This window comes from Oncorhynchus mykiss, chromosome 27 (genome assembly GCF_057628025.1).
Source record: "Oncorhynchus mykiss isolate SJ-2025 chromosome 27, ASM5762802v1, whole genome shotgun sequence".
NCBI classification, from domain to species: Eukaryota; Metazoa; Chordata; class Actinopteri; order Salmoniformes; family Salmonidae; genus Oncorhynchus; species Oncorhynchus mykiss.
In genome coordinates this window covers 19,747,501-19,762,887 of record NC_143048.1, presented here as the reverse complement: position 1 = coordinate 19,762,887, position 15,387 = coordinate 19,747,501, and the positions used below count along the sequence as shown (strand labels likewise).

Sequence of the window (15,387 nt, the reverse complement as noted above, 5' to 3'; positions counted from 1 at the left end):
CATGACGCAACAAACCCCATAGAACTGCTTGTGTATGTTGGAGTGACTACACAGACAGCAGAGTGGTTATGGGGTGACTGGTCTGGCACCCTGTCCTGGCTGTGTGGCGTTCAGAGGTTCTATTCCTAGTGGTGTAATTAGAGGATAGGATGCTGCTCTGTGGAAGGCAGTTGTGAAGCTACACGCTCACACACACACCCTTTACCAGCTGTGAGCTGTTTTATTTACCTTCACTCCTTCACTACAATCTCTCTCCTTCACCTCTTACCCCTCGCACTTCACATCATCTTGACTTGATTATTAGCTGAGATGCCCAAGGTCAGAGACACATTGTTTTAACGGTAGTGCTTGTGAAACAGTTTGTGTGGAGGGTGGTTTGATTAAAGTGTGTAAGGCTGTATGCAGTGTATGATTAGGTGGTTGGACAGGAGAGACACTCGCTCTCTCTCTCTCGCTGTTTGTAATTCCTCTCAATCACGCCACTGATAAGAATCTTGGAATCTGTTTCTCCATGGAAGATTAGTTCAGCGCTGCTCGCTCATTTACAGGAACTCAACCTCACAACCGCTCTTAAAGAGATACACACACAACGACACACACTGAACCTAAAAAACAATGTTACTATTCTACAAACATTCACTTGCCTAACTAACCTCACACCTCTTAAATATCTACAAAGTCTTGGTAAACGAGGCTAGAACTCATCTCCAGCCCCACTACCATAGCCCGCTAAAGCCCAGCCCATGTTTAGTAACACAGCATCATAATGAATAGCCTTGCGAATTGATGATAGAAACATGGAAAGTGCCAAGCAGATGTGTCATGATGAAGAAGGGTCACTGTGGTGTCATAACTCCTTGATGTGTGAGAGAGTCAGGCCTTCACCCCAACTCCCAGCTAACCCACACCACACATGCTGAACACGAGGGAGACATCCTGAAGATACAGCCTCCACACCCCCAGCTCACTCATTTAGCCTGCAACGAGCTGTCTTCACACACAGCAAGCAATTACCACTCCCCTCGTGGTTGTATCTTCGTGTTATGTGAAGTGGTGTTTTCACTTTATTTTCACACTCATTTAGCAAGATGTGCAGCTGTGTGTGAGTGCGTGTGCATGCGTGTGTGTACATGTGACATTTGTGTGTGTGTGTGCCATCCAAATCCGTGTTTGTGCTTTTTAGCACCATGTCCTAGAGTTCTCAGAATCCCTTGTTTTACCCAGTAGCAGGGCTGTCCGTCCACCATGGACCAATCACAGAGGATTAAACCCCCATGGAGTCTGCCACTCGTTGGGCCCTTTCCTGCCCCCCCCCCCCCCCCACCCCCCACACACACACACACCTGCCCATGCCACGCCCTGGGAATCATGGCTTTAGTAAAGCGCCGCTGTCCTCCTTGGGTAAAGCTGATGATCTATAGATTTTTCCCCAGCGAGCTCTGTCATAATCTATCTCTTCTCTTCCTTTCTCTCTCTCATCACTCTCCCTTTCTCTGTTTTTTCCTCTACTTATATATCCCTCACTCAGTTTTTAGCTGTTCAAATTTCCCAGGGTAATGATTTTGTCTATTCTAGAGATCTATTGTGGAGTTCCCACTGTGTCTGTCCAACTGCAGCCAGCCTGCTAGCAAGGTATTGTGCTTTCAGCTTTTGGCTCATAAAAAAAATGATATAGCTGCACACTCCTTCCTGGGTCAGTTTTGGTTTGAAGAGGTCCTCTACAGTACTGTAATGAAAGGCTACTGAAATTGGATACATAGCTGTAACGATGAATTGTGCTCTGCTCTTGCGTACAGAGTACATGTAGTATGTCTGTACGGTGTGTGCAGTGGTCAGTGTCTAGTGTGTGTGTTTACAGTGTAGTCTTAAGTGCCTGATGAATTTGCAGAGCTACCAGACCTATGCTAGGTCTCCCTTTAGTGCAGTCATCTCCGTGGCCAGTTGGACGTCGGCCTCGCTGACGCTCTCCTACTGTTTGTCCAAGACACTGTAAAGCCACCACTGCCTGCCTGCCTGCGGGCCGTTTTTATGGTGTTTCCATACTTGGTGGTAAAAAGCAGTGGCACTGTCTTAGGAAGTCAAGGCCTCAGACCTGGGCTGTAAAACCAAAAGGAGATCAGAGGAAAGAGGGAGAGCGAGAGAAAGGGGGAGTGATAGAAGGAGAGAAATAGAGATATGAGGAGGAATAGAGAGACAGAGCGGGGGAGAGGAAAAGAGCGAGGGCTGGCCCGAGACTGATCGACTGTTAGCAAGGTCTCAGTGGAAACTTAAGCCCAAATCAGACCACGCCTCCACTCCAAATCCCCAAACCCCCCACCCCACACAATCCAGACACCTCAGGCTCTGCTGTTGAGTCATCCACAACCCACACACACGACAACACGCAACGCTGTCTGTAAGTTTTTATAGTGTTCTGATCTGTTCCTCTGATTTGATTTGGGGCTTTAAAAGTCCACTTTGTAGACATACTGCATTTGGTACTGTGTTCACAAGATCCATTAAACACACACACATTGTTCAAAGAGCCTCTCCTTGTACCTCTCCTCCAATCCCCCTTCCGTCAACGGCAGGCAGCACAGAGCAGCGTGAAATCTTATCTGCGGCGAATGTTTGAGGGGATTCATTAGTTAACAGAAACACTAAAAGACAACTTTTAAATGGAGGTTAGAGATTACAGCCCACTCTCTGTTTTCAGAGAAACTGATTAAAGCTTTTCATCTGTCCTCTCTCTCCTTCCCTCCCTCCACAGTCCCCCTTTCTTTATCTGCAGATTGTGCTCTGAGTCTGACCAATTTGTTTGGGGGCTTTTAAACATGACAACAAAAGGCTGCTGTTATAGCCTGGCATCTAAGCTGCTGGGAGAATGTGTTTTATCTGTCTGCCTATTATGACGGAAAACTCAGACAGAGGCAGCAATACAATAACAAACCTGTGTCCCGAATGACACCCTATTCCCGAGATAGTGCACTACTTTTGACCAGGGACCATAGGGTTATTAATGCACCATGAAGTGAGGTTTAGTCACGATGGATTTAGGAATGTTTCGTGTTTGTGGTAGATAGAATGCGCTAACTTCTCTTCATTTGGAGAAGGGAAGTACAAAGATGTAAATGTTCCATACCCTGACCATGGTTTTAGAATGTCTGAATTTACTGTACATTCAGCGCATTGACTAACAGAAGAGGCTAACTTCTCTTCCTTTGTGGAGGAAAGTGTGATACATACATTAACAAACACACACACACACACACACACACACAGTTTGGAGAACAAGTATTTGATACACTGCCGATTTTGCAGGTTTTCCTACTTACAAAGCATGTAGCGGTCTGTAATTTTTATCATAGGTACACTTCAACTGTGAGAGACGGAATCTAAAACAAAAATCCAGAAAATCACATGGTATGATTTTGAATTCATTCATTTGCATTTTATTGCATGACATAAGTATTTGATCACCTACCAACCAGTAAGAATTACGTCTCTCACAGACCTGTTAGTTTTTCTTTAAGAATCCCGCCTGTTCTCCACTCATTACCTGTATTAACTGCACCTGTTTGAACTCGTTACCTGTATAAAAGACACCTGTCCACACACTCAATCAAACAGACTCCAACCTCTCCACAATGGTCAAGACTAGAGAGCTGTGTAAGGACATCAGGGCTAAAATTGTAGACCTGCACAAGGCTGGGATGGGCTACAGGACAATAGGCAAGCAGCTTGGTGAGAAGGCAACAGCTGTTGGCGCAATTATTAGAAAATGGAAGAAGTTCAAGATGACGGTCAATCACCCTCGGTCTGGGGCTCCATGCAAGATCTCACCTTGTGGGGCATCAATGATCATGAGGAAGGTGAGGGATCAGCCCAGAACTACACGGCAGGACCTGGGCAATGACTTGAAGAGAGCTGGGACCACAGTCTCAAAGAAAACCATTAGTAACACACTACGCCGTCATGGATTAAAATCCTGCAGCGCACGCAAGGTCCCCCTGCTCAAGCCAGTGCATGTCCAGGCCCGTCTGAAGTTTGCCAATGACCATCTGGATGATCCAGAGGAGGAATGGGAGAGGGTCATGTGGTCTGATGAGAAAAAAATTGAGCTTTTTGGTCTAAACTCCACTCGCCGTGTTTGGAGGAAGAAGGATGAGTACAACCCCAAGAACACCCTCCCAACCGTGAAGCATTTGGGGATGCTTTTCTGCAAAGGGGACAGGACTACTGCATCGTATTGAGGGGAGGATGGATGGGGCCATGTATCGCGAGATCTTGGCCAACAACCTCCTTCCCTCAGTAAGAGCATTGAAGATGGGTCGTGGCTGGGTCTTCCAGCATGACAACGACCCGAAACACACAGCCAGGGCAACTAAGGAGTGGCTCCGTAAGAAGCATCTTAAGGTCCTGGCGTGGCCTAGCCAGTCTCCAAACCTGAACCCAATAGAAAATCTTTAGAGGGAGCTGTTAGTCCGTATTGCCCAGCGACAGCCCCGAAACCTGAAGGATCTGGAGAAGGTCTGTATGGAGGAGTGGGCCAAAATCCCTGCTGCAGTGTGTGCAAACCTGGTCAAGAACTACAGGAAACGTATGATCTCTGTAATTGCAAACAAAGGTTTCTGTACCAAATATTAAGTTCTGCTTTTCTGATGTATCAAATACTTATGTCATGCAATAAAATGCTAATTAATTACTTAAAAATCATACAATGTGATTTTCTGGATTTTTGTTTTAGATTCCGTCTCTCACAGTTGAAGTGTACCTATGATAAGAATTACAGACCTACATGCTTTGTAAGTAGGAAAACCTGCAAAATCGGCAGTGTATCAAATACTTGTTCTCCCTACTGTATAATGTTCCATAATAGTGGCAGTGGATTTTGTTTGAGTTCTCTTAGCTGAACAGGTTGACTAAAGGTGCTGTATAAGGATTCTGCTCCAATGGCTCCCTATATAGTGCCCTACTTTTGACTAGGGCCATTGGGACCAGACTAACTCCAACATCTCACTTCTGCCCCCGCCACGCTTCATGAACTTGACTGCGGGCGGAACACTCCTCCCTCTGTAAGTGAGTCAGCGTTACTTGAAAGCGGCAGGTTTCACCTTGTAAAGAAAGAAAGAGTCAACCATCTTAATATTAAGCTAATTGCTGCCTGTTGGCGATGGTTAGTCAGCCATTTTCAATCTATTAATATCTGAGAGCGAGGGAGAGCTGCTCAGCTCACTGGTGGTCTGGCTGGGAAGCAGATAGAAAAACACTCCTCAGTTTCACTCCACTGTAGATCAAATGAACCATAACTTTTTTTCTCCCCCTCCATCTCTCCCTCACTCCTTCGCCCCTCGGTTGGATTGTGGATGTGGTTTATGAGTTAAGAGTGTTGGAGAATCCAGTCCAAGCCAGAGCGGCCGCAGCAGTGTAGCACTCTGGTCTACTCTGCTCTGGTCTACTCTGCTCTGGTCTACTCTGCTCTGGTCTACTCAACTCTGCTCTGGTCTACTCTGCTCTGCTCTGGTCTACTCTGCTCTGCTCTGCTCTACTCTGGTCTGCTCTACTCTACTCTGGCCTACTCTGCTCTGATCTACTCTACTCTACTCTGGTCTGCTCTACTCTGGTCTACTCTGGTCTGGCCTACTCTGCTCTGGTCTACTCTACTCTACTCTGGTCTGCCCTGCTCTACTCTGGTCTGCTCTACTCTGCTCTGGCCTACTCTGCTCTGGTCTACTCTACTCTACTCTGGTCTACTCTGGTCTACTCTGCTCTGCTCTACTCTGGTCGGCTCTACTCTACTCTGGCCTACTCTGCTCTGGTCTGCTCTACTCTACTCTGGTCTGCTCTGGTCTACTCTGGTCTGCTCTACTCTGGTCTGCTCTACTCTGGTCTGGTCTGCTCTACTCTGGTCTGGTCTGGTCTGCTCTACTCTGGTCTGGTCTGCTCTACTCTGGTCTGTTCTGTGGCTCTATGGCATAGAGACGCACTCTGTGTGCGTCTCAAATGGCACCCTATTCTCTATATAGTGTGCTATTATTATTTTTTTTTAATTTACCCTTTATTTAACCAGGAAAGGACCCATAAGGTTAGACTTTGCAAGAGGTCGGCAGGAAGTAGTCCGCGGGTACAAACAACACGAGCACAATACAATAGCTACATTAAAAACAGTCACAATGGTCAACAATATTATCTTCTATCAGAGCTTTAAAATCAGCGAACCAATACCCTCTCCTCCCCTTTTTCCAATTTCGTTCCCTGGGCTCTGGTCAGAGTATTGCACTACGTTGGGTGCCAACTGGAACACAACCCATGCCCCTTCCTGGTACTCAGCACAACTAACGCTCCTTACCCGACCACATAATACTGTGAGGAATCGCCAGTGGTGGTAGTGAGAGCCAGGGCTAAGCCAGGGTATGTTCCTTCACCATGCCCGTCGGCCTGATGGAATCTGCACTGGTCATTCCAGCAGCCAGTGGTCAGGGAGGGCATAGACAACGTTTCATTTCCAGACACTCTCAGCCAATCCCTCCAACCCTTTTTTTCTTCATTCCTCCATCCAGCTTTAGTGTGCTTCATAGCCCAGTCACGATGCTAGGCCCTGTGCCACTCACTACAACATGAACAGCAACAGGCTCAGTGAAAGAGTTCATCAAAAAAGGAGCCACTTGACTTAAGCTTCAAAAGATGTTACTTTTCGCCTGCATAACATGAACAACTTATTGACCGCATGGAGACCCATTGGGTGAGTATTAGCCTCCCACCCCCTCCACCCCCTATCCTGGTTATCTGGATGTGAGAGGGAAGGAGGGAGAGAGGTAGAGACAGAAATGGAGGGAAGGCTGTAAGGGAGGCTGGCCTCAAGACCCAGTGAGTTCTGGCCGGTCTGGTCTGAGTGTGCAGCTTTGATGTCAATCTGTCATGCCGGGGCCCACTTTAGTTTTTACTGCACCCCTGTGTGTTTTCCACCGCTATCATAAACACCTTGAAAAGCCCAGCACGGACACAGCCGAGAGAGACCGCCACACACACGGGCACACAGTACACACATACAGTACACCGAAAAACCCACACACAGTCATTAACTGACACACCACACGCATCTTGTATACGCACTTAGTCTCACACACATACAGTACACACACACACTGTACACAGAGAAACGCTCACATCCACACACACTGCCTGGCAGTCTCATCACCAGCCCCACAGCCAGCCCTGAAGACATTCTGTGTGATGCATGTTGTGCTCATTTGCTCATAAGTGTATGTGTCTCCTACAGCAAATTCCCCAGTGTCCTCTTAATGTTTTCTAACTACATATGGTTAGAATTTGACATTTCCACTTTTTCAAAGGTTTTGGAGCCAAGTGTTGTTAATTAGAGAGGGAACTAGTTTTGTTGCGGCACTTTGTGCTGCCAAGTGGGAGACCTCATCACTGACTACCCTCCCTTCGTCTCCCTCCTCTCTCCTCATCTGCTTTTGTCCAGATAAAAAGGTCCCAGCCACTTTGGAAATGAAATATCCTTGCACTATTAATGGGATTGAGCAGATGTTCTCTGTTTATACGTTTTGAGACGTGACAAAGGCTGCAGCAAAACACAAGGAGAGGTTTTTGGTGCACAGTCCTTCTTTCCAATGAAGAGCGAGAGAGAGAGAGTGAAGGGAGAGAGATTATATTTATGTGAATTATTTTATCACCCGCTCGCTCGTCCACTCTCAGCCAGGCAGCGGGCCTTCACACAGACTCACGTCTCACACATGGCAAATTAGAGGTTCTCTCTCCAACCAGTCGGTTTGGGTGTTCCAGGAAAGCCAGCCCATTTTCATAAAGAACGTTGTAAATAACACTGATGCCCCAGAGAATGGGGAGGTTGAGGTGTTTATAAATAGGACGTGTCAAACGGAGCTCTGACAGCTTCAGGTTTGCAGCTGCAGCGGGCGGCTCTCACACTGCCGACCAGGAACGCTGCTTTTTAATTTGTGCTTCCCTTGGCCTAACCGACTGACGCCTCTCGGCGAGGGCCTGTATTTCAACAAGGCCACAAAAGCCCCAACCCTGGGCCCTTCCACTCCGGCCGGGTGCCTTTTGGAGTGCAGAGTGTACCATCAGCAAGAAGTCATGTCCTGGCCAGCCTCGCCAAGCCTCATCTGTCAAAGCCCGTGACGAGCCAGGGAGGGAGGGAGACGCGCTGGGCGGCTTGGGCCATGGAGTGAGAAGAAGGAAGAAAGGGGGGAGGGAGTAGAGGGTGGCTGGCTGAGGGAGAGGGGAAGCTCCCAGATAAACAGAGCACAGCGCCTTAACTCCTAATCACCCTACGCTTCCGTTTGCAGACTCTATAATTAGAAGGGTCCTTATTTTCCATGTATTCCCAGTTGACGCAAAGGGTTCTTGTGGCTTGGCACCTCATTTGGGGCGTGGGTTTAGTTTATGGCCAGGGCCCTGAGCTTCCAGCTTTGGTTTGGTCTTCACTTCTGATACAGCATGAATAGCTAAACCACCGTCTAATGCCTTGCCTGCTCTAGTTTTCTGTTTTCCTTTTCTTTCCTTCCAATGTCCCCCTCGTTGACTCCTTTTCGACTCCCTCCATCAGTCTTACTCTACGTCTCTTCTTCTACTTACCTCTGCTGTTGGATAAAGGTGGAAACTGGAAACTGGTTGCATCCTAAATGGCCCCCTATTCACTGGGCATTATCTAGGAAATAGGATGCCATTTGGAAAGCAATCTGTGAGGTCTGAAAGCAGTGTCCCGAAGACGTGGATAAAGGCAGCCCTCCGCACCTCTCTGATTCAGAGGGGTTGGGTTAAATGCGGAAGACACATTTCAGTTGAATACATTCAGTTGGACAACTGACTAGCTATCCCCCTTTCCCTTTCCCCTTCATCTAGCTTACATTCCTTTTTGGTGGTGTCTTTCTTCTTCATCCCTCTTGCATGTGTTGCTGGATTCTTTTCATCTCGTGTCATTCCATCCTCCTTTTTTTACATTTGACATGCCACCCAATAAAGACTGCCTACTAATTGCCAACTTATTGCAACCTCCACAGAAAAGACCCAGCGAAGGAAAATCACTAATTATTCTCCTGTCAAATTATGGCGGTGAGGCTTTGGGTTCGGAGGCTTCGACGTAAAAAATTCAGCGCCATTTCTCTGGTCACACACTTTTCAGTTTGAGCTAAAGGGCTGACGTTTTGAGTTATGGCACTTTTATGTTTTTGGTAGAAATATAAAGGCTCTGTGAGGCTCTGTCCTGGGCTGACTGTGATCTGCGTTTAGATCTGGGTTTGTTCTGGTGTGGTTTGTTGAGTGTGTTGTTTACAGTAAAGGCCTATACTTTCTGCAGCTTGACAAACTTCAAATCAAACGGCTAGAAATGAATGGGCCTGTCATCGGAGGTTACACACGAGCTAGGCTGTGGTTGTGTGTTAGGACAAACACACACACACACCTCCCAGTCCCTAGAAAGAAGACATAGTTATAAGGGTATGGTTGCGACTGGAGAACAAATTATAATGTGAGGGATAAGCAAGCGTTTTACGGCAGTGACAAACGATAGCTGGTGTGTTTTTATTGGGTGGTTTGTTTGTGTACCGGCATGGTGGGGCTGATATGTCCCGCTTTGAAGGGATTGTTGAGTTCTGCACGGTTCAAAGGTTTTATTAACAGCTAAATAAGTCTGCCCAGTTTTTGACGGAAATGTCTCTATTATTCTACAGTGAATCAAATAGTTATTTTTGGTACTGGTTTGTATGCACACAAATTTTTATCAAAGACTGACATTTGTAATTTCTACAGTACATTTAATCTCTTGATTGGCCAGTACACTACTGGTCTGGATAATATTCTGAAATATTTCATATGAGGTTTGGAGTTGATTTTTATGACTGTTGGAAATTAAACAGTTTTGCCAATACACCAAATCCTCCTGAATAACTCCTGGATATGAAGAATAGGGCTCTGCCAATGGTTATGTATTACGGTGTGTGTGTGTGTTCATGTACATGTTGTCTCTGTCTCCAGGTATGCTGCTGGTGACTGCAGACACCCTGGGCCATGACTTCCATGTGTTCCAGGTCCTCACACACCCCTGGGCCTCCAACCAGTCTGCTGTCCACCACCTCTACACACTACACCGCGGAGAGACTGAGGCCAAGGTAACACACGTAATATTCATCATACACTGACGCCTACTTATCCCCTGTAAATAATACATATTTTAGTAATTCAGCACTGAGGTGGTTTCTGAACAGGCCCACCCAGAGCTGTTTACTGAGTGCGCTCTGGCCGCAGCATCTAAACCAAGCCTTTGATCCTCTGTAGTGTATGTTTGCCTGTGTTGTGTCTAAACACTGTCAGATAGACAACACTGGACTTCATCAGACGGAACAGCTGAAAGGAAGAGTCGTTTTATGCCTCTGATCAGACACAGTTCTGTAGCATGGCCTCACTGGTTCCAGAAGTACATGGGGGAAACGGTGTGCATGTGTGTGACCACTACAGCTTCAACGTCATTTCCTCAAGACATTGTTAGGAAGGGTAAACCACTATTAGGCTGGATGATCTGAGTTGAGTGTTTGTGTGCGTGTGTGTGAGCGGATAAGAACCCAAACAGGTCGGGGTGTGACCCCGGCAGCTCTGTAATTGATGTGTAGGATGATTTAGAAACAAGCAAGGCCTCATTGCCTCTCACTTGACTGCAGCACCAGATTCCTCACAGCTGTGGAATCACAGCCTTCCAGCCAATCAATTAATCAGCGCCCAAAGCAAACACATTTTCAAAAGCTGAAACAATTTGTAAGACAAATAGGGCATGGCGAGTTTCAAACAACATTCACTATGGCTCATTCAATAAAAAAGGCTGCTGCATGTTTTCTTCTTGTCCCTAGCTAACAGTGCTCTCTCTCTCTCTCTCTCTGTCTCTCTCTCTCTGTCTCTCTCTGTCTCTCTCTCTCTGTCTCTCTCTCTCTCTCTGTCTCTCTCTCTCTGTCTCTCTCTCTCTGTCTCTCTCTGTCTCTCTCTCTCTGTCTCTCTCTGTCTCTCTCTCTCTGTCTCTCTCTCTGTCTCTCTCTCTCTCTCTCTCTGTCTCTCTCTCGCTCTGTCTCTCTCTCTGTCTCTCTCTCTCTCTCTGTCTCTCTCTCTGTCTCTCTCTCTCTCTCTCTCTCTCTCTGTCTCTCTCTCGCTCTCTCTCTCGCTCTCTCTGTCTCTCTCTCTGTCTGTCTCTCTCTGTCTGTCTCTCTCTGTCTGTCTCTCTCTGTCTGTCTCTCTCTGTCTGTCTCTGTCTGTCTCTCTCTCTGTCTCTCTCTCTCTCTCTGTCTCTCTCTCTGTCTGTCTCTCTCTCTGTCTCTCTCTCTGTCTCTCTCTCTCTCTCTCTCTCTGTCTCTCTCTCGCTCTCTCTCTCGCTCTCTCTGTCTCTCTCTCTGTCTGTCTCTCTCTGTCTGTCTCTCTCTGTCTCTCTCTCTCTCTGTCTCTCTCTCTCTCTGTCTCTCTCTCTCTCTGTCTCTCTCTCTCTCTGTCTCTCTCTCTCTCTGTCTCTCTCTCTCTGTCTCTCTCTCTCTCTGTCTCTCTCTCTGTCTCTCTCTCTCTCTCTGTCTCTCTCTCTCTCTGTCTCTCTGTCTCTGTCTCCCTGTCTCGGTCTCTCTGTCTCGGTCTCTCTGTCTCGGTCTCTCTGTCTCGGTCTCTCTGTCTCGCTCTCTCTGTCTCGCTCTCTCTGTCTCGCTCTCTCTGTCTCGCTCTCTCTGTCTCGCTCTCTCTGTCTCGCTCTCTCTGTCTCGCTCTCTCTGTCTCGCGCTCTCTGTCTCGCTCTCTGTCTCTCTGGTGAAAATCTAATATTTTGAGTTGGTAGGAGGAGAGATGACCCATTTTGACATGACACTTTCTTCCCCGGCTAATCACATTGTGAGGCTGTGCAGAGCCTCTTTTGAGGAATAGCCACCATTAAAGCTCTCCCTCTGTAGTTGTGGCTGCTGTTGCCGCTGAATGTCAGCTGAGGTCTTGCTTATGGAACACACACACACACACACACACACACACACACACACACACACACACACACACACACACACACAGTAAGGAGATTTATTTGACCAAAGTCAAGGGACGCAGCATCCTGGATTCTCCCTTTACAGCATGCAGGCCTGTTATATAGAATCACAGTTTATGCAGCACTTCTGGCAATCCAAATTGTAGGTTTAGTCCCATGAGATAAAAGTTACCCTAGTGTTCTCTCCCATCGGGCCACCACTCCAAATTAGAGGATTAAGATTGAATCCTACTACACCGGCTATGACGCTCGTTTGATGTGTCAGGGCTTGAAAACTATTACGGATTACAAAGGGAAACCCAGACGCGGGCTGCCCAGTGACGCGAGCCTACCAGACGAGCTAAATGCCTTTTATGCTTGCTTCGAGGCAAGCAACACTCAAGCATGCACGAGAGCACCAGCTGTTCTGTGTGATAATGCTCTCGGTAGCTTATGTGAGCAAGACCTTTAAACAGGTCAACAGGCCAAACGGATTACCAGGACGTGTACTCAAGCATGCGAGGACCAACTGGCAAGTGTCTACACTGACATTTTCAACCTCTCCTTGACCAAGTCTGTAATACCTACGTGTTTCAAGCAGACCACCATAGTCCCTGTGCCCAAGGCAGCGAAGGTAACCTGTCTAAATGATTACCGCCCCGTAGCACTCACGTCGGTAGCCATGAAGTGCTTTGAAATGCTGGCTCGCATCAACAGCATCCTCCCCGGATACCCTAGACCCACTCCAATTCGCATACCGCCCCAGCAGATCCCCAGATGACGAACTCCACACTTCCCTTTCCCACCTGGACAAAAGGAACACCTATGTGAGAATGCTCTTCATTGACTACAGCTCAGCGTTCAACACCATAGTACCCACAAAGCTCATCATTAAGCTAAGGACCCTGCGACTAAACTCCTTCCTCTGCAACTGGATCCTGGACTTCCTGACGGGCCACCCCCAGATGGTAAGAGTAGGCAACAACACGTCTGCCACGCTGATCCTCAACACTGGGGCCCCTCAGAGGTGTGTACTTAGTCCCCTCCTGTAGTCCCTGTTCACTCACGACTGCGTGACCAAACACGACTTCAACACCATCATTACGTTTTCCAACAGTGGTAGGCCTGATCACCGACAACGACTAGACAGCCTATAGGGAGGTCAGAGACCTGGCCATGTGGTGCCAGGACAACAACCTCTCTCTCAATGTGAGCAAGACAAAGGAGCTGATCGTTGACTACAGGAAAAGGCAGGCCGAGCAGGCCCCCATTAACATCAACGGGGCTGTAGTTGAGCGGGTCAAGAGTTTCAAGTTCCTTGGTGTCCATATCACCAACGATCTATAGTGATGTGGACACCAAGGTCCAAACACACCAAGACAGTCGTGAAGAGGACATGACAAAACCTTTTCCCCCTCAGGAGACTGAAAAGATTTAGCATGGGTCCCCAGATCCTCAAAAAGTTATACAGCTGCACCATCGAGAGCATCCAGTCTCAACGTCAACAGTGAAGCGGCGACTCCGGGATGCTGGCCTTCTAGGCAGAGTTGCAAAGAAAAACCCATCTGTCTGGCCAATAAATAGAAAAGGTTAAGATGGGCAAACACTGGACAGAGGAACTCTGTCAGCATCCCGGAGTCGCCTCTTCACTGTTGAGACTGGTGTTTTGAGGGTACTATTTAATGAGACTTGTGACGCGTCTGTTTCTCAAACTAGACACTCTAATGTACTTGTCCTCTTGCTCAGTTATGCACCGGGGCCTTCCACTCCTCTTTCTATTCTGGTTAGGGCCAGTTTGCGCTCTTCTGTGAAGGGAGTAGTACACAGCGTTGTACAGGATTTTCAGTTTCTTGGCAATTTCTCTCATGGAATAACCTTCATTTCTCAGAACAAGAATAGACTGACGAGTTTCAGAAGAAAGTTATTTGTTTCTGTCCATTTTAAGTCATGGTTGCTGATAATGGGCCCCTGTACACATATGTAGATATTCCAAAAATAATATATTCCGTTTCCAGCTACAATAGTCATTTACAACGTTAACAATGTCTACACTGTATTTCTGATCAATTAGATCAAAACATATCCAACCCAAAAACAAGGACATTCCTAAGTGACCCCAAACTTTTGAAATGTGGTGTGTATATAATAGTTGGTTTCAGAGGAAAGCCCATAAAATTGTCAGACTCCCCAGTCACCCAAGTGATAGACTTTCTCTGCTGTCGCACGGCAAGCGGTACCGGAGCGCCAACTGTAGGACCAAAAGGCTCCTTAACAGCTTCTACCCCCAAGTCATAAGACTGTTGAACAATTAATCAAATGGCTACTGGACTATTTACATTGACACCCCCACCCCCCCGCCTCTCCATTTGTTTTGTACAGTGCTGCTACTCGCTGTTTATTATCTATACATAGTCACTTCACCTCCTCTTACATTACCTCAAACCTGTACCCCCGCACACTGACTCGGTACCACTACCCCCTGTATATAGCCTCATTACTGTGATGCTTTTATTTTTATTTTTTTACTTTAGTTTATTTGGTAAATATTTTCTTAACTCTTCTTGAACTGCACTGTTGGTTAAGGGCTTGTAAGTAAGCATTTCACAGTAAGGTCTACACTTGTTGTATTCGGCGCATGTGACAAATAAGGTTTGATTTGCTCAGTGGAGTTTGGAGGCTAAACTATTTAATATGTACTTGTATTGGTTTGTAAGATACTTGTATTTCTGTTGGTATTTTTGCTACATTTAGTCTTTCTATGGATAATTCTTCTCTTATTAATGTACTCTCATATGTTTAGCTTAGCAGCCGTTCCAGGGCAAAAAGGGTATTTTTAGTTGGCAACTTGTGGTGTTCTATTTACTTTAACAGAACTAATATTTATCTGTGGAGAGCTTGGACCTTAGCTGCCTGTCCCGCTAGTGTCATGTTTGGACCAGAGCACTGATCTAGGCTTTGCTTCGACCTTGTGTGTGTGTGTGTGTGTGTGTGTGTGTGTGCGCGCACACTCACCCATGCAAACTCCTCCACGGACACACACAGGATTGTAATGGGCTGGTTAATGTGTGACTTATAACGGCAGGTCCTGCTGCCTGGCTGTGTGTAGCTAGCTTTGATCCTGCTGTTGTAAACACTGTAGAGACTACAGCAGAGCGAGAGAGCAGGCTGTAGGGCACAGAGGTTATCTCCTACACAGCATACAATGCCGGAAGTGGAAATGATGATGTAGCAAGGTGGGTGGACAACTCTTATCCAGTTGGACTGACTGGCTGGGCTCGCTCCGACTCACCACACACACACACACACACACACACACACACACACACACACACACACACACACACACACTGATTCACTGACACAGTCAACCCAGGTAAACAGGCATGGCTCTG

At 47.0% G+C, this 15,387-nt stretch overlaps 1 protein-coding gene across 17 annotated transcripts in view; it reads left to right on the top strand.

Annotated features, from left to right (window-relative positions):
• Positions 1 to 15,387, top strand: part of LOC110507115 (BCAS3 microtubule associated cell migration factor) — a 361,308-nt gene that overhangs the window by 64,846 nt on the left and 281,075 nt on the right. For all 17 annotated transcript variants that reach the window (XM_090223475.1, XM_090223473.1, XM_036965506.2 and 14 more), the window contains exon 14: positions 9,997 to 10,130. In XM_090223475.1, the coding sequence (XP_090079601.1) occupies positions 9,997 to 10,130 (134 nt within the window). The remainder of the gene's footprint in view (positions 1 to 9,996; positions 10,131 to 15,387) is intronic.